The 23,667-nt window shown below is 44.9% G+C and overlaps 1 protein-coding gene across 2 annotated transcripts in view; it reads left to right on the top strand.

Moving 5' to 3' along the window:
• The window catches only part of LOC146797038 (myosin-4-like), a 58,735-nt gene extending 46,944 nt beyond the window's left edge, over positions 1 to 11,791 (top strand). For both annotated transcript variants that reach the window (XM_085629644.1, XM_085629643.1), the window contains 3 exons: positions 132 to 227; positions 10,413 to 10,547; positions 11,637 to 11,791. In XM_085629644.1, coding sequence (XP_085485770.1) covers positions 132 to 227; positions 10,413 to 10,547; positions 11,637 to 11,654 — 249 coding nt within the window. In that variant the 3' untranslated portion in view covers positions 11,655 to 11,791. The remainder of the gene's footprint in view (positions 1 to 131; positions 228 to 10,412; positions 10,548 to 11,636) is intronic.
• Positions 11,792 to 23,667: the final 11,876 nt, after the last annotated feature.

Consider the following 23,667-nt stretch of genomic DNA (forward strand, 5'->3'; position numbering starts at 1 on the left):
ACCCATACTGATGTTCTCATCAGAGTATACATCTACATGTATTCTAGATTTGCTTAAAAGTTTACCAGACTGCGGTCATTGAAAGAATAACCAGATTGCACTGATGATGTGCGTTTTCCTTTTGCTTAAAGTCTGAAGAAGATAAGAAGAATGTCCTAAGACTTCAGGACCTCGCAGACAAATTGCAATTAAAGGTCAAAGCCTACAAGAGACAAGTCGAGGAATCAGTAAGTTATGTAATATTTTTAAACATACTGTTTGTAATACAGGCACCTATACACACATCAAAATAGAGCTACTGGTTCACAGAACTCCTGCCAGGACTACTTCTGGCTGTAGAATGACTTTATTTCCATAACACTGTGATTATACAAACAAAGTGTGATATGAATCGAACCACTGCACTATGCAATAGCAATGTTGAAAAGCTCAGCTGGGAAGTCTTAAAATATGTTAAAAAGAAAGTCTCATCTAGGAGAAAGCACTACCATAACATTCCTGATTAAAGCAATGTGCTGTCACTTACTTTTATACATTTCCAAAGAGATTCTGATAAGAGGAAGCCTTCTACTACAGGATTTTTTGCAGAACTATTTAGTACATTATAATATTCAAGGACAATGTCGTTTTTACCTACAGCTGAACAGCTGGGCATGAAGAAACGTTTGTCAAGAAGAGCTTGGGGGGGGGGCGGGGGGGGAGTTGACTTGGACATTACAGCAATAGGTTGGATGCATAGCCTAGAGTTCTGATACCACTGGCCTGCTGGTGTGAGTATCATGAGCCTTCTGTCCTAGCCCCATGCCTCTGTGCAGCTAATTGTGGTCCTGGGTGGTGTCGGGCAACTGTGAGGAGCTGTGGAGAAGCATTTCTGCAGCCTCTGCCGCTTGGTGGCTGGCGTGGTGAGCTGGGCCGTGGTGGAGCACTCTCTGCAGCTGCTGACTGCCAATGGCCCGGAGGAGTGCTGGACGGGGTAGAGGAGCCAGAGGGGCCTGGAGCAGCCTGATCTGGAGCACCATCGGCGACGCATCTGGCGAGGTGTGCCGGGCTAGGTGGCAATGTGATCGGGCGGCCTGACAGGCTGTGCTGGGCCGACACCATAAGGAGGCACTGGACGGCACAGAGGAGTGCAAGGAGCCCGACGAGGGTGCTGTGGACTTGGCCGGTGGGACTGCGCAGCTAGAACCGATTATCTAGGAGTGAGCTTAAAGATGACATGAAGAGCCCCTGGGTGCTGATTCGTCTGAGGGGGGCAATACTATGAGATGCCACACTGCTGGGGCTTGCTGGGGCCCATGCCATCGGACACCCTCACTCCTCTTCTGGTACAGCGGGGCCAAGGAGTTGGCCCTGGGACACATCAGTGGCTTAGATCACTGTTAGAACTGTTGGTGGGCCAGGAGGCGGAGCAGGCCCTCGGTGGGGCTGGAAGTGATTTGGCAGTAAGGCCCTCCCCCGTCTGGCGCGGGCCTCACGAGAGAGACAGCTGAGGGCCATTTGGACCTTTGGCTGCTGGTGGGGGAGCTGGTGGAGGATAGTGGGCTCGGACCTAATATCCCCCACAATGATACACAGTAAACCCGAGGTCCGTGCCAGTAAATGGGGCCATGGAGGGCCATGCTCTGGAAGGGGATGTAATGGACTTGGAGGTCTACATGGCCACAACTGTGGTGGCCATCTGAGACACAAAGGAGGCACTGGAGCATAAAATAGAGGTAGTGGTGATTGATGTGGATCTCCGGAGGGCGGACTACACCAAACTGGCCAACAGGGTTACTGATGTGGAGTCAACTATGGTCTGGCTTCAACTGGCTGTGACGGACCATGAGGACAGGTTGACCAGGCTGCAGAGGGAGGTGGAAGTCCTATAAGCCATGGTGGAAGATGCTGAGGGGTGCTCCCACCGTAACAATATGCCTTTGGTGGGGGTCTTGGAGAAGGGGGCAGGACCCTTGAGGGAGCTCTTTGTGGAGCAATGGCTGTCCTCTGGAGTTGCTGGGGGAAAGGTGATGTGGCAAGGGTGCATAGGGTTTTGGGTCGCCCCTGGTGCCTGGAGTGTCAACCAGACCAATAGTGGCCCACTTGCTCAAGTTTTGGGGCTAGGACAATATTCTACAACTGGCATGAACTCACGGGATCGGGCGAATTGAGAACAGCCTACTGAGCATCTACTCGGACTATAAGTCTTTGGTCCAACATAAACAGGAGTCCTTTTTGTCTGTGAAGAAACATCTGCGCCATCTCAACTTCAAATATGCCTTGCTGTTTATGGCACATATCCAGGTGTCAGTGGACAGAGCAGTTCATTTCTTCATGAAGGTGAAGGCGGTGTGGTTCTGGCTGGAGAGGTAGGGCCACCCGTTGCCACAGGGTCATGGAGAGCACTCCCCTGAATGGCAGGCTTGACGGCCCTGACGGCGTACACAAAGGGGGGCAAGGGTGACCTCCGTGAAGGCTGAGGCAAGAACGGAGCGAGACAAGGCAGTCACGGAGCTACAACGTGGCCTCCTGCAGCCCACAGCGAACCAGAGGGAGTCCCAGGTTTGGGATCTGGGACGGTCAGAAGATTGACTAGTTCCAGTGCAGACATTCAGAAAGTGGACCTCCAGAGAGTCACCTCCATGATGGCAAATGAGGTCGTCTGACAGGTCACCTGATGGGAGGATGCAAAGGGACTCCTGTGGACTTCAGGGGTTGTGGGCTGGTTGTATGAGCAGGGTGGCTGTTCCCCAGACAGAGCCTGAACCAGGTAGCTGGCCACACAATACCCTACTGGACGAGTTATGATTGTAAGTAATACCCAAAGTTGGGTTGGGGGCCGACATGTGCCTCTAGTGTTGGGGGGAGGGGGTCGTTCAATACTCTAAGCACGAGGTGGCAAGGAGGGTTGTTGGGAGGGGATAGTTGAAGGGAGTTGCGGATGCTATAGCAGAAGTGGGGACAAAGTGGGAGATGGGGTGATTTAGAACACTCCTATCACTCACAGACAATTGTACAGATAGGTTCTCAAGAACTAGCCTGGGGCACCTCCCTTACAATCCTCTCGTGGAATGTGAAAAGGCTTGAACCAAGCTGAAGAGCAGTGTGGTACTGTTGTACTTAACAAGACAAGCACTGGATTTGATTCTGTTGCAGGAAAGGCACCTGGGGGGTTCCAATTGTGATTTCCTGAGAGGGGCAAGGATAAATCTCTCATACATGCGGGCTACACTGCTGGGGCCAGGGGTGTTGTAATCCTTATTGGCAGATCCACAGCGTTCCAAATAACAAACACATGGACAACGCAGTGTTTTTAGCTCGTACTAGTAATGCGCTCCGCCGATTAGTGATGGGTTATACTAACTTTATGAACCAGCTGGACATGAAAATTAATTATTCAAAGTCCTTTGTCTTGGTGGCAGGGCCAAAGCAGCTGAAGCAACCACAAATCTGTATTGAAAGGGGCAAGTTGGGAGTTTTGGATTCTTTTAATTATTTAGGGATTATGTTTGACTGCCAAAATAACTGGCAAAGCATGGTCATAAATAGGGGGTTACAGATGGAGAAAAATATTGGGGCACTTTTTAAATTTATTTAAAAAAGTAGGCTCTAAACCTATTGAAGCAATTAAAGTTTATGAAGCCAAAACGGTATCTGCTGCCACTTATGGAGCAGCTGTCTGGGGCATTAGAGATTGCCCAAAATTACAATTTATAGAAGATACCTTTTCGAAAAATTTGGTTTCACTGCCAAAATCATGCTCTAATTTTAATTGTCATACGGAATTGCGAGTCCCTTATATAACTGATAGAATTTGTGTAGCGCCCATCTTAATGTGGCACTCGGTCTGGGGGAAGGAAACTCTCTCGTTAACTAGGGATATTATAAATGACGTCTTAAAGCTCGATGGTGCAAATAATATCAGTTGGTTATGTTATGTTGGATCTACACTTCAAGCAGTTGGGTTATGTGATCTGTTCACATATCCCACAACTTGCTGGTCTATTTCTAAGAAAGATTTAAAAAAACATTTGTTATCTAGATTACAGGCAAGGAGGGAGGTCTCCAATTTTAAGATGACAACTGTTAGAGCATTCTTGGAGGTTCCAAGCATAATGCAAATGGATGTGAATGCATTCTATCTATCGTTCGTCACTAATTTACAACATAGATATATTTTGGTTAGATTTCGACTGAATTATATCCCTTTGATGTTAGGTCTACCTCGTAATATCTATGTAACATCTGAATTGCCATTTTGTACATGTGATGATCGATCTATTCAGAATGATTAGCATTTCTTGTTTTTTTGCAAATTTTATTGTGAGGAAAGGAAAAGGTTTATTGTCCCCCTTATCCGTAAAATGAATTTTAGGCAGTGTTGTGTGGCCCTTTATTATCTGCAGTTATTACCTGATCCTTTTACGTGTTTTTCGTTGGCGTCCTTCTTTTAATCTGCTTTAAAAAGGAGACGATTAATTCATCAATCTAATAATTAACTGAAGCTTTAACTGTATAAATTGTGTTAATCACTGTATGTATATATGAATTTTTTATAACCTTTGTAATAAGAATAATGCTGTTTTTAATGTGTCTTTTTTGGTAAGATTGGAAATTGTTTTATCTGTAGAATACTTTTTATGCCATCATTTTGTTGGCTAAATAAAGTTATTTCTGACTGACTGATCTGTCTGGATGTTGGGCGGCGGTAGGTGGTGTGTGGAACGGGGAGCGCCTAATAGTAGCCTCCTCGTACCCCCCCAGGCCTCCAGGGGCCCAGCCAGGAGGGCCTGGGAAAATGGATCGCTGACTATCCAGAAACCTTGTTACTGGTGAGAGGGGACCTCAACCTGACCCTGCACGGAGAGGTGGACTAAATGGTACATACGGGGGTGGAGGGGAACCCGGGCCTACCCACAGCTTTGCTCCTTTTTGGGGGCCTTGGGGTTGAAGGACCTGTGGCGGGCCTCTCACGTGGGGGACATACAGTTTTCTCATGCAGCCAATGCCTCCCTTTCGTTGGCACATCCTGACTACTCTCCGTTATCGGGGACCCAAAGCTTTTGATACGGAAATCAAGCCTATTTGATGAGGGGGAAATCAGACTATTTCCAGATTGTCACAGAGTTGTGGGTGCAAGGGCCCTGTTCCAGATCCGGCTGGCTCCTGGACCAGTGGGAGCTGATAATGACTGGGATACTTGATACCGCAACTTAGAGGTGTCTGGCCAATATTTCCAGAAGAATGAGGGGTCAGTGTCTTCTGCGATGGTGCTTTGGGAGGCATATAAGACAATGGTGCGGGCCAGCTAACATTGCATGTGGCAGGGAAGAATAGGGAGAGACCTTGAAAAGCGATGGAGGTGGAAAGAGAATTGTTGGAAAAGGAGGCTAGGTATGTGGAGTCACCTGACCCGGAGAAAGCAAGTAATGTTTCTTAACTCAGGGAGGAATATAGACGATTGGTTCATCAGAAAGTGAGGACACTTTATAGAGCAAGGCAGAGTAGAATCTATGAGAAGGGGAACAAGCGGGTAAGATGCTGGCCTGATTGGCCTGGAAGGAGTAGTGCCAATGTTGGATCCCGGAGGTATGCATGCCAAAGGGGTTGAGAACGGAAACCCTCAGAGCAATAGCCCGGACCTTTGCGCACTACCTCAGTACTCTTATTCCTCATCGCTCTCTTGGAAGATGGAAGAGGACATGCATGGTTTTGTGTATGATGTCCCAGTGCCTAGACTAAGTAGAGAGGCTAGGGATTCACTATAGGCCGTGATCACTGACAGAGAAATCGCTGAAGCCCTGACCCAAATCAGAAGTGGGAAGACCCCAGGTTCAAATTATGTCCCCCTGAGTTTTTGAAATGTATTAAGAGCAAGGTGATAAAGCCTTTGCATGCTCTGTACTGCGAGGCCCAGATGCAGGGTGGGCTTCCCTGGGATCTTAGGCAAGTGCTGATAGTGTTGACTCACAAACCCGGGAAACTCTCATGGGACTGTGCCTCATTCAGACCAATTTCCCTCCTAAACATGGAAGCTAAAATGCTAGCTAAAATTTTGGCGAACCGCTTCTCGCAAGAGATAGATGGCATGGTGGCATGGGTTCAATCAGGATTCATGGCGCTAAGATCTACACATCGCAATCTCTGGCAGCTCTTCGGTTGTCTGGTCATGGCGACTCCATATACACGAACCGGCAATTCTCTGGGCGTGGGATGCTGAGAAGGCATTTGATTCCTTAGTGCGGCCCTCTCTACTGGCTCTCCTTGATCATTTGGGCTTCGGCCCAAGTTCCAAGCATGGGTGAGCCTCCTTTACCATGGGACTCCGGTGCAGGTGAATGGCACACAGAAGGATTTGAATTGGGTAGGGGAGGTGCCCCCTTTCTCCATTGCTCTTTGTGTTGGTGCTGCTGGCAAATTGAGTTCATCAGGATGCAATGTTGCTGGGTTTCCGATGAGATGGTGACTGGGAAGATATGATCTCCCTTTATGCAAACAATGTCTTGCTCTACCTTACAGATCCAGATCACTGCATACCGAGGGTCATGAAGATCCTGTAAATCTTTGGTTTCTTCTCCAGCATAACTATCAAATTAGGTCAATCCACAGTGTACCTGCTTTCTCGTTGGGCATCTCGGTGCAAATGGCCCGGCAGCTGATGTGGGCTCACCTCGGTTTCACTTACCTGGAAATCTATGTGACCGCAGACCGTAATATGTTTTATGATAAGAACTTGAGGAGGATATTGTGGAACGTCCGTAGGGATCTGGAACACTGGCGTCGGCTCCCCCATCCCTGTTGGCTAGGGCAATATGATGATTTATCTTCCTAAGTTCCTTTATGCTGTGCAAAATTCATTGTTCGAGGTCCCTGACCATTTTTTCTGAGCAGTGGAAGCGGAGGTTAGAGTCCTTCTCTGGGATGGGGCCACACTGAGGATCACTCTTGGGACACTGATGAGGTGTCTGATGGATGGGGGTATTGCCCTGCCGGATCTTCAACTGTACTATTGGGTGGCTCGTCTCCTACTGGTCAATGACTGGACCTTTGTGGATCAGAGGGAGCTGACCCTGATGGCAGACAGGTGGGCACTGGAGCCCACTGGATTCACAGGTGGCTCTACAGTGCAGGGAGAGTGGCAACCCTCCTGGAACTGACTGCCTTGGTGGTCCAGACGTGGAGGCCTGTAACAAAAAGACTGGGATAGGTGGGTCAATTGACACTGGAGAACCACCGTGGGACTTGGGTGCGTTGGCAGAGCTCCAAAGGGTGTTGGGCTACCCGCACTGGGATATTTTAGCATCACAAAATTGGGTGATCTCTCAGCAAAGCCAGTATGATATGCTGTGGGGGGGATGGGGCATTTTTTTACGATTTTTTACAGATTAGGTCCATCTTGACATGGCCGATCCACTGCCCTCAAGTCTGCATTATGGGGAGATGGGACTCAGACTGCTACCTGAGGGCCTACTGGCTGTGGGGAAGGCCTTTCCATACACTTTGGTAGTCCCTGAGAATAAAGGCCTTTGGGGGGAGTTCAATGCAGGCTCTCTATGCCCAGGGGGAGATCCTGAAACGAACTCCTCTATTGGTCTGTATGGGCATCTAGGGAGAAGTGACCCTAGCTAGGTACACATTTTCGCTTTGCAGGTTTGCACTGGCAGTGGCAAGAAGGGAAGTGATAAGATATTGAAGTTGTGCACAGATTCCTTTACTGAGAGACTGGGAATCCAATATGGAGTGGTGCAGGCAGGAGCTGATATACCAAGCAGGGCAGGGTGCCTTGGAAGTTCTCAAAAATATGGGACAGTTGGTCTGAGGCAGATGGGGAGTGATGGCGGGGGGCATGGGGAAGGAGAGTCCCAGGAATGACTGTAATCTGTGCAGGTCTAGGGATGGAATTGTGAAATTTCCGATATGAGTGTTTACCAACTTCATTCTAACTTAAGGCTGACACTGTCACTTGATGTTTCCTATGCATCTGTGTGCCACAGCAACATGGGAATTAGGTAGATCTATGTATCGTTTTATAAACTGTTTGTTGCAAGAAAATATGATAAAAAGATTTTGTTTTAAAGAGCCTCTGGGTGGCAGCAGGTGACGGTCTGGATTCCCCCATCATAGATGGGAGCGGCAGCTGTTGATCTAATCTATTGAAAACCTTTCAATTGCACTGCCATGCAAAGGCGCACGTGTGAAGGACTAGGCTCACTGGAGTTACAGATAATGTAATGGCATATAAGGAACACGGGTAGTCTTGGCAGACAAATATACCCGGAACAAATGTGGGCCATTTATTTCTAGTTTAGAATAGTTCATTCAGATATGATCCTCAGAATTACAAGTTCCAGCAGTTTCCAGTTCAGATTAGGTGAATGATCTTCTATTGCCTTAAAAGTTGTAAAACAGCTTGTATTCGTGTCGCTGGGACACTCCTTTGGAGTAGCTGTGCGCATTACAAGTCACTTCTTCATCATGAGTCGCTTCATCACCTGTGAACTCTTCTGGTTTTTCTACCATTTAGATGAGTGGAAAAGAATTCCCACCACCTATATGCAACTTTGCTGTGCACCAAAACAAATGTTAGAGGTGACAGGATATGAAGTATTGTATTTCAATATTTCTTTATTTCGGTTAATAACCTTAAAAGAACAAACACAGGTATTTACAAGACAGGTTAAAACTGTTAAAAAAGACTTTAAAAGGATAAAACAGTTCATTTGGGATGTTACTTTAGATTAGAAAATAGTGGGAAAATCAATCACATTTCCAGTCCTTGGCTTTGTGCTTTGAGAAAGTTCCTCCTAGCCCACCACATGGAATTTAAAAAGCATGAGACCGCATAGACAATATGGGGATCGGTGTTATATTTTAGAAGTCTAAATGCTTCCATACAATGAGTTGTGCCTAGATTACATAACTGTACCAACCATCTATGTCTAGTTGAATGATAACCCAGGCAAAAAAAGAAGACATGGAGTTCAGTCTCTTCGCACATGTTACAAGCTGGGCACCCCACTGGATTGCCACTAGACCATTTACAAGTGAATGCAAGCAAAGGGAGACAACCATGCCGAAACTGCACATAAAGTTTCCTGCCTAATGCCGGAAGAACTTCGTCGAGGCATGGCTCCAACTTGTATGTGTCCTTTACGTCCCAAAAATGTGACGTAAGGGAACCATGGGCAGATTCTGCATGGATTTTTACGGTTTTTCCGCTCCAGTAACTAGAACTTAGATGTTTGTGTGAGGTTTTCCGACGTGCTGTGTCAGGGTTGTCCTATAGGTCTTTTCGTCCTATTGCACCGAGGCCTTCCCTAATATATATGAGCCATGGCAGCTTTCCTGAACCGGAGAGTCTCAGAATTTCTAAGAGCTCTGATCTGTACTCTGCCAGTTACGGTGTCACCCAGAGACGCCGCCAAAAGAGTAAAGGCCTGCAGCCAATTTCCTCAGCGATGGATCTCACCCCTAGGTCCAAATGCAATGGAATCAATCGGGCTCACTGGTTTGTGGAATGACTTTCTAAAAAACCTAGCCATGCCGCCTGTGGTCCGTGTCAGTTTGAGATTTAACTTATTTATTTGAGCCCCCAGGTCATGTTTTCAGTGAGAGTCAAACCCAAGTAGTCGAATACAGATACCCACTCCAGGGGAATGCCATTCATATGCGGGTTGGGACGTGTTGATTTACTGGGGTTGAAGACCATGAATTGTGTTTTTTGAATGTTGATCTCCAATCCCCTGGACCTCCAGAACTCACAGAACCCATCTAAGATTCTCTGAATACCCATAAGAGACTTAGAGAGGAGTAGGGTATCGTCTGCGAACATTATGGCCGGAATTTGCTTTTGTGCTATTTTAGGAGCGTCTGTATCCTTGCAAGCTCTCAGCGTTCCTACCAGTCCATTGATGTAAATGCAGAACAGGGTAGGGGCGAGCACACATCCATGTCCTACTCCCCTATTTACAGGCATGGGCTGTGTCAGTTCCCCGTTTTTCCCATATCTAATTTGGGCGCAGTTTCCATTATGTAACCTTCTCAGTAGGTCTAAAAGGTAAGGGGGAAGTCCTAGCTCGCTCAAAACCCTCCACAAAGCATCTCTGGGTACCAGGTCAAATGCACTCTTTAGATCAACAAAGACCAGATACAGGCTACCCCCTTCTAGATGGACTGTTTTCCAGTAGAGAAGCTGGAGCCTGAAGATCTGGTCTATTGTTGTTGTGTTTTTTCCCTGAAACCAGCCTGCAAAGGGGTCAGAATCTTTTGTTCCTCCAGCCAGGATTTCAGACGTAGTATGAAGTGAGTTAGGATGCATTTTTACAACATCAATGGAAAACGATCCTGTTTACAATTGGCTTTGACAAGCTAGGGTAGTTCTGCAAATTCATTACATGCACGTGCCTTTTATTTTGCTGTTTTCCTCCCATTAGGAGGAACAAACCAATGCACATCTGACTCGATTCAGGAAAGTGCAACATGAACTTGAGGAAGCAGAGGAGAGAGCAGACATTGCTGAATCACAAGTGAATAAACTCAGGACCAAGAGTCGTGAAGTTGGGAGCAAGGTAAGCTAAATCAAACGGACGTCATACGATTTTGTTTATAGTTTTTAATTTTGCCAACATCATACTGTGTACCAGCTTTGGAGCACTTTATCGAAGTTGCAGAGGATGGATTAAGAAGAGTGAGGTAGACTTACAGAAGGATGGGAAACCAGCGGAGCCAGTGCATACTGGGAGCTCAAAGAAGAGTTTAATTGTATAGAGCTTGCAGCAAGAGAATCTACGTAGAAAACGTTTTGGATCTAGTTGTCAGCTTTTAGGTCCTTGAGAAGAGTTTGTCTACTGAGTTGAAAATTTGTGTATGGCGGAAATACTTGGAAATAATTCAAAGCAATTGTTATGTACAAAGTCATGTAAGCTGGAGTGGAGTTCAGAAGAGGTTCAAAGTTTGAATACATTGATCTGGAAATCGAGAGGCGCGAAGGAATGGCCAACTAGATTGCACTCCAGAAGTCCAGGCAGGAACCATCAGAGAATAGCAGCTCTACCTGGACTTGTTTCAAAATGACTTTTTTAGATGGCATATCTCTCTTAGAAGTTCTTCTGCTGCTCCTTCTCTTTCGCAGTGAATGGAATTTATATTTATGTGTAAATTAATACAAAATGTTCTACCAATATAAAATAAGAAAATTCATCAGTGGTAAGTGAGGTAAAGAAAATCACTTCTGTGCTACAAAACAATACTTTTGAACGATAAGACCTACGTTCTTAATCCCCATAAATACAAAAGCTTATTTTTTAAGATATATACAAACTTGTTCTTGATAGCGAACGCCTTTAGCGATACTCACAGTTATTACCCTCATAATGAATAGATATACAAGGCAACCAATTCTATGCATTTCTAACTATAAGTCTGCTAAAAGTAATAGGTCACGTTTGACCAGTGTCCATTTTAGGAAAATGCAAAGCTGTTAGTGGGTTAATACTTTCTTTCGATATGTTTTTTGCTGCCTTGAAATATTCAACTTATTTTTAGTAAAAATGCATTTTTATTAAGTGCTTGCTTGATGCAGTCATTAATAACTTATGTTTTGTCAAAATAAAATATACATTCTAATTAGTGTTTTAATAATTGTGTCTTTCTCCTAGAAAACCGAAGGTGAATAGTTGCTATATTTCTATCAACAAGTGAAGAATAACAAATTTGCAAAATGTGAATTTTTTGCTTCCTTGAACTTCTGTATTTATTTGTTGGCTTCCTTGTGTCAACCTGCATAACAATAAAAGTGTTACTGTTTTACCAAGTTTTCTCACCTCTGCATTAAGTATGGACTTTGATATGCAGGCTAGAGTGTCTTCAGTAGGTGTTTGTGAACATGTTATAGTTGTTAAATGATCCCCTTGTTATCTTCTCTTCCCTTGTGTGCTAGCATGTGTCAGCTTCAGACCAAAAGTAACATTCTATAAACAAGCAAAATAAAAAGCAAAAATAAAACCTAACACAGAAACAAAATGCAGGGCATCCATGTAGACTGGCTCGGTATATACTAGACCAAAGTAAGGTATAGTGTGCACAGAGTCCAGTGGCTCCTCAATGGCTTTACAGAGGTTAAAGTAGATAATACCAATGATCTCTTTTGTGGTAGGGTGGGCGAGCAGTAAGGCTTATCAGAGGTAATGCTAAGCATTTGTTGTACACACAGGCAAAAAATGATTGCACACACTCAGTGACTAAATACGAGACCAATGGTTTCTAAAAATATTACTTTCAGTATATTTATTTTATAGAACCAAAGATACTTTGTTGCATTAAAATACATTTTGCAATATCACTTTTTCAATATCAAAAGTGGACACTGCATTTTTCAATCAATACAATGTTTTCCTATGGGAGAAAACACAATTAGCAGGTAAGTTAAAAAAATTACGAAATTGAGCTTTTGGATGAAGAATCAATACCAGGCAAGGTTCAGGTAAGTGACCTCAGTGCACCACCAGCGGCACAGGAGCCGGGTGCAGAGGTCAAACTCAGTTACTGATGCCAATGTTATCCACTAGAGAAAGGGGGCAATCGAAGTGGTACTACTTGCAGGTGAGTAGCACAGTTTTGGAACCCACTCTCTGTGGTTTAGGGTAAGTCCAGGGTGGTCACAAGACAGCACTGAACTTACACCACCAGCGAAACACAGGTGCAGAGTGGCAACACAGCGTCAGGCGCCCAATGCAAAACAATGGGGAATCTTGAACTTAGAAAAAACCTACAGCTGCACAGGTAGGTTGGGGTGTGCTGATGCATTGGCTCACCGTCGGTAGATCTACCCAGGGCCCCGGGACTCTGGATGCAGGGGTACCTTTTGGCGTTAGAAGTCAGCTTACCAGTGCGGTCGTGGTTGGAGGGATCGTCATGCAGAGGCTGCTGTTGTCGACGTGGAATCCGGCAGGGGAAAACCCATGAGGGACACTTGCTCAGGATCGCTGGGGAACCTTAACTGGACTGGTAGGCCTCTTGGACTCAAGCTGCGGGCATCGGGTGCAGAAGTGATCGACTTTGCAGTTCCACAGGCAGAATGTTGGTCTTGAAAACTTGGCTTTCGGACAGGTCTGCTGCCCATGAGAGATCAGGAGTCTTTGTTGAAGGCAGGTAGATCTTTGCATTGCCAGGCATGCCGTCCCCAATGTCTACATCATGGGTACACCAGTGTGTCTGTCCAGGGGTTAAGGAGAAGAGCTCAGCATACTGCTGCAGGACTTGCCTGCAGTCAGCCTGCTGTTGGGCAAAGAGGGTGCCTCAGTAGACAACTCCATCAACTAACCCATCTGCTGGACTGTAAGAGCGGTAGCCCGGGAGAGGTTTACCCTCTGTCTCCTGATCCTCATCAGTAACCATCATCATGGTTACATCAGCCCTGTCCTGAAAAAGTTTGAGGCAGTTCACATGGATCACCCTCTTGGGGGCCCTGCTAGTGCCCAGGTCTACCAAGTCGGTGACAGCACTTTTCTTTTCTAGGATAGAGTAAGAACCACTCCATTTGTCATGGAAGGTCCTTGGTGCCACAGGCTCCATAACCCACACCTTCTGTCCTGGTTGGAATTCAACCAGAGCAGCCATTTGGTCATACCAGAGCTTCTGATGCTCTTGGCTGGCCAAAAGGTTTTTAGATCCTTTCTCCATGTACTCCGTATCCTGGTTAGGTTCTTGGAGACGCTTCTCCCAAACTTCCTACACAAGACAAAGCTGTACCCTAACAGGATGGCCTAACAGAAGTTCAAAGGGGGAAAACCCAACTCCCTTCTGAGGCACCTCTGTAGGCGAAAAGCAGGCATGGAAAAAGGACATCCCATCTCCTTTTGAGTTTTCAGAGAGCCCATGATCATGCCTTTCACTGTCTTGTTGAAGTTTTCAACAAGACCATTGGTCTGTGAAGGATGTATGTCGTTACAACGCACACTTTTACAACGCATGCACTTACAACGCATTTTTTACAACGCATAATCCATTACAACGCATGACATTACAACGCATGACACTACAACGCATTTTTAAAAACTACCTTTACAACGCATTTCCATTACAACGCATACTACCTTTACAACGCATACCATGACAACGCATAATATTAAATTGCATTTAAGGTAAGTATTAGATAGTATAGGGGTAAAAGTTACTTTTCTAACTCCAGGGGGTGCAACAGTAGGGTAAGTGTTGGATAGTATAGGGGTAAAAATTACTATTCTAACTCCAGGGGGTGCAACAGTAGGGTAAGTGTTGGATAGTATAGGGGTAAAAATTACTATTCTAACTCCAGGGGGTGCAACAGTAGGGTAAGTGTTGGATAGTATAGGGGTTAAAATTACTATTCTAACTCCAGGGGGTGCAATAGTAGGGTAAGTGTTGGATAGTATAGGGGTAAAAATTACTATTCTAACTCCAGGGGGTACAACAGTAGGGTAAGTGTTGGATAGTATAGGGGTAAAAATTACTATCCTAACTCCAGGGGGTGCAACAGTAGGGTAAGTGTTGGATAGTATAGGGGTAAAAAATACTATTCTAACTCCAGGGGGTGCAACAGTAGGGTAAGTGTTGGATAGTATAGGGGTAAAAATTACTATTCTAACTCCAGGGGGTGCAACAGTAGGGTAAGTGTTGGATAGTATAGGGGTAAAAATTACTATTCTAACTCCAGGGGGTGCAGCAGTAGGGTAAGTGTTGGATAGTATAGGGGTAAAAATTACTATTCTAACTCCAGGGGGTGCAACAGTAGGGTAAGTGTTGGATAGTGTAGTGTAATATTATGCGTTGTAATGGTATGCGTTGTAATGGTAGTATGCGTTGTAATGGAATGCGTTGTAAAGGTAGTTTTTAAAAATGCGTTGTAGTGTCATGCGTTGTAATGTCATGCGTTGTAATGGATTATGCGTTGTAAAAAATGCGTTGTAAAGGTAGTGCGTTGTAAAAGTTGCGTTGTAAAGGTTGTTCCCCGTTTGTGAATGATAAGGTGTGGTGAACTTATAGTTCACCCAACACTCATTCCACGTGTATCAGCTATGCAGACATGAAGTTGGAACCTATGTCTCACACCACCTTCTTAGGAAACCCTACCCTGGTAAAGATACTAATGAGGGCCTTGGATACTGCAGGGGCTGTAGCAGTCCTAAGGGGAATTGCCTCAGGATACCTGGTAGCATGATCCATTACAACCAGTATGAATTTGTTTCCTGATACTGTGGGAGGCTCAGCGGACCCATTATGTACATACTTACCCTTACAAATTAAACCTCAACCACTGGTAGTGGATTTAAGGGGGCATTTGGGTGTCCAACTGATTTGCCACTGACTTCACAGGCACACGGGAGCTGACAAACCCCTTTACTTTCTGGGACATGTTTTGTCAGGAGAAATGGCAGACAAGCCTATTCCAGGTATTTGTCTGTGCAAGATGCCCAGCCCGCTAGGGGGATGTCATGGGCCGATTTGAGGAGGAAATCTATAAACGCCTGAGGCACTACCACCCTCCTAGTGGCACTAGGTTTGGGGTCTTTGGCATCAGCGTAAAGGAGTTCCTCCTCCCAATATGTCCTGTGGGAGCCACTGCCATCTCCTTTTTCATGTGCAGCAGCTTGCTGTCTCAGGCCCCTTTAAGAGTTGGACTGCTCCTCTGTCCAAGGCACAGCTGTTCCCTAGAGGATCCCCCTGGACCCAGGAGCTCAACCTTGTACGGTTGAAGTGCCATAGGCTCAGTTCCCTCCAGGGTTGACAAGTCCTCTCCCTGAGGAGAGAGGTGCTGAGCTTTTGCTGTTCAGAAGCTAGTTCCCTAGTCTTCTTACCTTTTCCCTAGGAAGGTAGGGACATTTTTCCAGGCTCCAACACTTATTTTTCACCCTGTGCTCGGCATTGTGCCCTTGTTTTCACACACACCAATTCATGGATTCCCAGAATGGCTGCACAGGATTTCCGTTCTTCCTCAGCCCATGCTGAGGGCTCCAGATCATTCCCTAGCAGACATTAAATTGGGATCTTGGTGGAGACCATTACCTTTTCCAAGCCAGTAACCCCTCCCCATTCTAATGTCACCATAGCCATGGGGTAGACTGTTGTGACACTATCAGAGTTGGTGACTGGGTAGGTGTTTCCAGACAAGTATTGTCCTAGAGAAACCAGTGTTTCTTTCACCATGGTGACACTGGCATCTGTATCCCTCAGGGCTTCTATCCTAGTCCCTTTATTCAACAGGTACTGCTAGTACATTTTCATATTAGGTGGCCAGCCAGTCAGAGTGGCTAAATCTACCCCACCCTCAGAGACTAAAACCGCTTCAGTGTGAACCCTGATTTGCTCTGGGTACACTATTGATCCCAACTGGAGACTTGTCACACCAGTGCTAACTGGAGAAGGACTAGGGGCAATCTTTTCGGGACAGGCAGAGTCGCCAGTTCTGTGGACTAACTTTTTACAGTTGTGATACCAGGCCTTTAGGGGATCAATATTTTTACCCTTGTACCCACTATTGGCCTAGGAAGAGTTTTGAAGCCCACCCTCCTGTGCAGGTTTTTGGGGGGCTTTTAGAAGACTCTTGATTTGTATCTTTAGCATGATCACCCACTTTCCCCTGGGAGGTTTTGTAACTACTTTCTTCTGTTATGTTATGTTAGCAGTTTTGTAAAGCGCAACAGCTGCCCTGGCAACGGGGCGTCCCGGCGCTAGAACCATCGTAACCAACTGGGAGAAAAAAAAAAAAACCCTAGTCTTGACTCAGTACTCTGCCTTCTTTCATAACTCTTGGGGAGAAATTAGACCTAGGTCTATCAGATACTTATGCAACTTTTCATTAGTACAATTACCTAAAATTAGGTTTTTTTCGTAAACAGATTGTAAAGTCCAGCATAGTCATGCACTTCACTGCCAGTCAACCAGACATCTAGTGTTTTTACTGAGTAGTCTATAAAGTTACCCCAGGAGTGACTCGAGATTTTGTGAGCCCCGCTGAATCTAATTCTATATTCCTCAGTGGGGAGTCCAAAAGCCCTCAATCGGGGTACCCTTCATGAGGTCATAGGACTCAGCATCCGCCCAAGTAAAGGTATGGAGTCTGTCCCTGCAGTTACCAGTGAACAGTGCCCAAAGCAATGCTCCCCAGTGTGACTTATTCACTTTTCTCATTCCACAGGCACTCTCAAAGGGTGTGAACCTTTTGGTGATATCATCACCTTCCTCATATTTGGGGACAATCCCTTTGTGGATTTTAGGGTCATAAGAAGTCTCTCTGTCCCTAGGTATTACATTTCTGCCACAATTGATGGGTGCTAGACCCAATTCTTCTCTCTCTTTTTCTAGAGCTGGGAGTTTAGCCTCCAGGGCCAGTCTCTCAGTCAACCTTTCTAAAGGATGTCTTCTTCATTGAGGCTGTCCTCAATGTCACTTGACGGGCCAGTCCCATCTGTGTGGAATCTAGATACCCTAATCACTCCTTTTGGGAGGATGGGTGGAGGGACTACACCCGCTTTATGTAGGTGAGGGGAAAGGGAATTGGCTTCCTAATCACTACATTCTCCTTCTTCAGGGAGGTCATCCTCTTAAGAAGGGTGTTCCTTAGCATATTCTGCCAAGAGCTGCTGGAGCTTAACCTTAGTAGGATTGGAACCAGTTTTTTTGAGTTTGCAGACGGTCCTTAGCTCCTTCCAGCCAAGATTAAAGTAAGGGGTAAGGTTGAGTTCCTCTTCTATAATTTTACTAATAGTTGGCGTCTATTACAAAAAGGACTGCACCAACTTCTAAGTACTTTCCCCCTAACTTAAGCAGACTTTTCAAACTTTTAAAATACTAAGAGGGACTTAACCAAGGTCCTGACAAAACTTTTACAAATCTGGAAAAATGGTCATTCAAAAATACAATTAATCTTTTGGATTGCAGTTGTGTTTTCAATTATTGTCAGAGTGGTCCAGCAAATGCAAAGTCGTAGACCTCACCGCTGATCTCCCAATGTAGGAAGCTGGCTCTGTATGTACTATACCAAAGTAAGGTATAGTGTGCATCGACTCAGTTGGTCTCCAGATGTTTACAGAGGCTTAAGTAGATAACAGTAAAATCTCTATTTGCGGCAGTGTGGTCGAGCAGTTAGGCATATCGGAGGTCTGTGTTAACCATTTGTTGTACAACCTCAGGCAAGAAATGATTAGAAACAGTCAAAGACTGAATCCAAGACCAATTGTTTTGTATAAAAAGTTATTACTCTGTTGTTTTATTTTTCGAACCAGGAGGAACTCAGTTGGAGGTAAGTGACAGTTTCAAGAGTATCAATACTGTTCAAATACAGTAGGTGTTGTGTTGCAAAGATAGTAAAATACTTTACAGTAGTATAAAAATACATTAGTAATGTCAATCAAACAGCAGCAAAGTTAGCAAATGAAAAAGATAGACATTTAATGTAGCAGGCAGAAAATGCAATGCAATCATATGGAAGGGAACCAGTTATACGCATTTACAGGTAAGTACTCAACTTACACATCCAGTATTCGGGGGTTTGGACCAACACTAGACAAGGGTCAGATCAAGGTAGGTACTGCACCACCAGCTGCACTGGGGCAGCCGGGTGCAGAGGACACAGGGCCCAATGTCAGTCAAAAGAGATTGGGTGCACCTACAATAGGTGCGGTTTGCAGGTAAGTACCCGTGGTTTCAGGGCACAGGGATTAAAGCAAGTATAGGGGGCCACAAGCAGCACCAACCTTACTCCACCAGCAGCACAGAGGGCAAATCAGTTTCGGGCACCCAATTCTTTTCAATGGGTAATCTCGGTTGCATAAAGAGGCTGCAGGCTCCGACCAGGAAGCTGGATGAAGGTCACTACTGTCTGGCCGGGTAAGTTGGGATGTAGAAGGAGGCTTGGGCACCATCAGCTGGGCTCCCCAAAGTCGGGGCTGAGGATGCAGGGATTCCCTTTGGTGTCGGATTTCCTTTACCGGAGCCAGTCGCGGTCAGGGGGACCCTTCAAGATGAAGCTACTGGCATCTTCGTGGAGTCCAGGAGAGGTCCAACAACGCAGGGTTTGAGTTCAGGATCGCTGGGAAGGCTTCACTAGACAGGTGAGCTACTCAGACTTGGGTCGTAGGCGTCAGGTGCAGAGTGGGCAGGGATTGCAGTTCCAGTTGGATCAGGAGTCCTGGTAGTAGGATTCCTCTGGACAGGGCAGCTGTCCTCTGGAGATCTGGTCTTTGTTGAAGTTCTGCCAGTCTTTGTGGGGTTCTGGAAGTCGCTAGGCACAGGATAGGCACCGACGTCTTCGCAGGGTCTTTGAGCAGGAGGCAGACTGGCGGGGCTGGGTCCAAATCTGTAGTTTTCTTCAGGCTCAGCTTCACGGCGTCTTCTTCGTCCTCTTCTTCTTAAGTCGCAGGAATCTGGAGGATCAAGGTTCAGGGATGCCTCTAAATACCGAATGTAGGGGCGCTACTGGTACAGGCAGGTAGTAGTCAATGGGCTGCTTACCTTTTAGGGTGACTACACCCTTAGTATGTTCCCTCCATTTGGGGAGGGGGCATTCGCTAATCCTATTGGCTAAACTCCTTCCATTCAACATGAAGGATTTCTTAAGGAGAGGGCCACCTCAGTCCGGCGCACCTTAGTGGTGGTTCTGGCTGAGGGGGGATACACCTTTCTTGACTACTAATTTTTCCGCCACCCTTGCCGCCAAAAGTAGAGCTTGGTCATTGGGGTGGGGGGCACCTCCACTAGCTGGAGAGGCCCTGGCTAGCATAATGAAGGGCAGGAAGCCTTTGAGGCTCACCACCATGAATGCTGTTTCTGCTTGGGGGTAGGTGTGAAGCACCTCCACCCCAAGCAGCCTTTCTCCCTGACCCAAGAGAGCACAAGGGCTCCCACCTCAGGGGGTCAGAAAAATGTCTGTGTGTGGCAGGCTGGTGCAGACTAGTCAGCTGCACACTAAGGAGTTGGTTGTTTTATAGGGAGCATCTTAAAGATGCCCTCTGAGTGCATTTTGTAATACATCAAACACTGGCATCAGTGTGGGTTTATTGTACTGAGACTATTGATACCAAGCTTCTCATCATTCAATAAAGCCATCATAGAGCTGTGCAGTTCATAATGACAAACTCCCACATCATATACTCGGTATGGCTTCACTGCACTTACAATGTGTAAGAATGGACTTAGACACTGTAGGGGCCTATTGTAGGGGCTATGCCCTCACTTTTGATTTAGTGCACCCTGCCTTAGGGCTGTAAGACCTGCTAGAGGGGTGACTTACCAATGCCACAGGCAGTGTTTGTGGGCATGGCACACAAGGATGTGTGCCATGTTGACTCTTCGGTTTTGTCGACTCTGCACCAAAACACGGTAGGCTGCAGTTGCCATCTGCATGTGTTTGATGAGGGGTCTCTTAGGGTGCCACAATACATGCTGCAGCCCTTAGAGACCCTCTCTGGTCACCAGGCCCATTGTATTAGTGGTACCTTTTACATGGGACTCATAGGTGGGCCAGAGGTGTGCCAATTGTGGAAACAAATGTACAGTTCTGGGATAGAAAATAGGCACTGGGAACCTAATTAGCAGGGACATTCAGTCAAAGTGCATCAGATATGAGACAAAATGGTGGGGGGGGGGGTAACCATGCATCAAGGGGCACTTTCCCACAGGTATGGATAAGAGTCAGACACTTCTTGTTGATTGAGGATAACCTCTTGCGTTTTCTGTATCCAGGAGTGCTCCCAGATAGTGGATCATTTACGTAGAGATGAGAGTGTTTTTTTTAAAGTTGATCTGGAGCCCCAACTTCTGTAGCACTTGTATGCAGATCTGAAGGTGTTGCTGAGTGAGGCAAGGAGAGGAACCTTTGAGTAGCCAATCGTCTAAGTATGGGTAGATGAAAAGCTTCCTCCTCTGCAGATAAGCAGCTACCACTGCCATGCACTTGGAGAACATGTGAGGTGCTGAGTTGAGCTCGAAGAGCAGGGCCTGGTACTGGTGGTGCAGATTGGGGTGTACAAATCCTCCCTACTTCCACGGATAGAGCAATATCACAGATGCACGCACACACACTCATCATACGCTTGGGCCCATTTTACTAACATACGCTCAAATACTCTACCATCACTGAACCTGTGGAAAGAAAAAAACTCCTAAACACCCTGCATCTACACTGAGGTCGATAAGACCTAATTGTGACTGTCCTGAGTCATGATCTAAACAATCTATACAACAATAATCAAAATAGAGTACTCAATAATTGACAAGAAATAACCACCAACACTGTATTTAAAATTATGGTACTTTATCTAAATTAGTTAAGGAAATCAATCAGAGTAAATCATTTTTCTCATAATTACCTATTCTAGCTAAATGTCAGATTGGGTCAGGACAGGTCTCTCAGTAGAAGTCTCCCGAGTCGCCGTCCTCACAGCATAGATCCTCACCAACGCAGGTTTGGGAAGAAGTGGCAAAGTGGCAAAGTGGCAAAAAACCCTCTCTAGTCTAACAATATTTATATTAATTAGCCACATGAACGCTTCCCACGTATAGTTTTCTCTTGTTAATTCATGTAAGTTAGTAAAAACATTTACACAAAACAAATAATTAACGTTACAGATTAATATTTTTAATTTTTGACACAAAGACAAACCGGAGCTTAAAAACCCAATAGATTTTCAACAGAAAACTCTGCTCCAGCAATCCCCCCTTTGGTGATTATATCACCAAATAAACAACCCAAAAAAAAAAAAAAAACATTTAGTGAAATTTAGTCCCATTTTAGGAGAAATTTGGAAATGTCTTTTTCTCCTTACACAACACTACACACCAGACACCCTTTCATCATCCCTCTTTGTTTCCAAGTAAACACTCTCCCTCAATTCTTCTAATTCTATTTCTTGTGGTTCTCTTTTCAACCTTTTACTTCTCTTTTCATTATTTCTTTTGATTAATTTCTTTTTCCCTCCCCTGTTTTTACAACACAAACACACCAATCTTAGTATCAATAAAGCAACAATTATACAAGTCAAAGGAAACAATATCTTACCTATAATAGTACTACCTATTTTTGCAATAAAACTCCTAACAGCAACTATTCTATTAGCTAATTTAGTCCAAATACTTTCAGCTTCAAGTGGTACTAATTCTTCATGCAAATCAGTAATATTTTTGATATAGACCTTCAGGTCTTTGCTTTCGTCTGGAATGTAAGTGCAACAATGTTGAACTTTCAGCATTCCACAGACTCCACCCTCCTTGGCTAATATAATATCAAGGGCAAGTCGATTTTGCATTGACATGGCACGTACGGCAATCAATTCCGTATTCACCAATAGAAACCCTCCAGCGGTATTTGTCGATAAGCGATCCACCACTGTTGACAGTTTCCGAATCCCATGAGCATTTAAAGAAATTCCCACTGCTGGAATTAAAGCTCCAAAAATGTCACCTACAATTTCAGACCAAGTTTCTCTCTTAAAACGTGTTAGTAAATTAATATGTTCTACATCTTCTATTCTATCTATATGAAAGATCTTTGGAAAGACCAGGCCCACATAACACGTGCCATACCAATGGTCAGGCAACTTGTAATAAGCCTTGTTCCCACAAACATAATACACTCCTGGGAAAATTGGATCCTCTCCTCCCTTGAAACCCCATCCTGTCGCAATGAAGTATGTATCATGACACTCACTAGTCCCAACAAAATATGTATCATATTGAGATTTCCTTCTTGTAATGCACAGCTTACCCTTCTGTGGTGCATCTAGAGCTAAAGTTGGACTAGCCCCGTTTCTCAATTCTTTTCCCATCTCAATGTCCCAAATTGTCTCACTCACTTTATATTTCCCTGCCTTTTCATGCATGCTCAATCTCCTTTCCTCCACCATATTTAGGAAAGCTTTCTCCTCTTCTTTCAGACTGCATGTTAAATTATTCTTAAAAATGTAATCTAATGTTAATTCTTCTTTCTCAATAAAAATCTCACCAAAAATGTTAGCTTCTTTAGCCGGATTCAGCTCTTTGTTCATTGGCAATTGCCCAAAAATGTTATCTTTGTCAGACATCTCATAATCTATTTTCCCTAACAAATAAAAAACACTACTTAACACACTACAAGAAATTCCATACGTAGCTGGTAAATGGTGATAAGTAACACCCTCTGAAACGGATGCAGGTAATTGCATACAAACGTAGCAATCCCTAACTTCCATTGTCTTCACATATTCGTATAACAACTTTGAAAAAACATTACTAGAAAAATCATTTATTGACCTATCTTTATGTACGTAAGTGTTACTAATTCTAGTCGGAACTACTTTTTGTGAACTTTTCTCTGCAAAAGTCACATTCTCAGTGTGTATTCCTAAAGTGTCTAATGTAACCCTAAAGGTAACTAATAAAGCTAAAACACCCCATAATAGCATTAATAATCCAGTACAGCAGCAGCACATTTTACACCATCTTCTTAAGAAGGCACATCTACTTTGATTATTCTCTATGTTAGCCATTTTACTACTTTGACCGTGTCTTTTGGCTTAGCCTCTACTACTCCACTACTTGAGTTTCTAGAACTCTGAATTACTTCAAACAGCTAATTTTCAGTCTTTCTTCTTTTCACTTTCTCCAAGTGATTTCTTCTGTTCACTCAGTTTGGATACTCATCATTCTTCACTTCAACTTCTTCGACATCAAATTGTA

This window comes from Triturus cristatus, chromosome 10, assembly GCF_964204655.1.
Source record: "Triturus cristatus chromosome 10, aTriCri1.1, whole genome shotgun sequence".
In the NCBI taxonomy this organism is placed as follows: domain Eukaryota; kingdom Metazoa; phylum Chordata; class Amphibia; order Caudata; family Salamandridae; genus Triturus; species Triturus cristatus.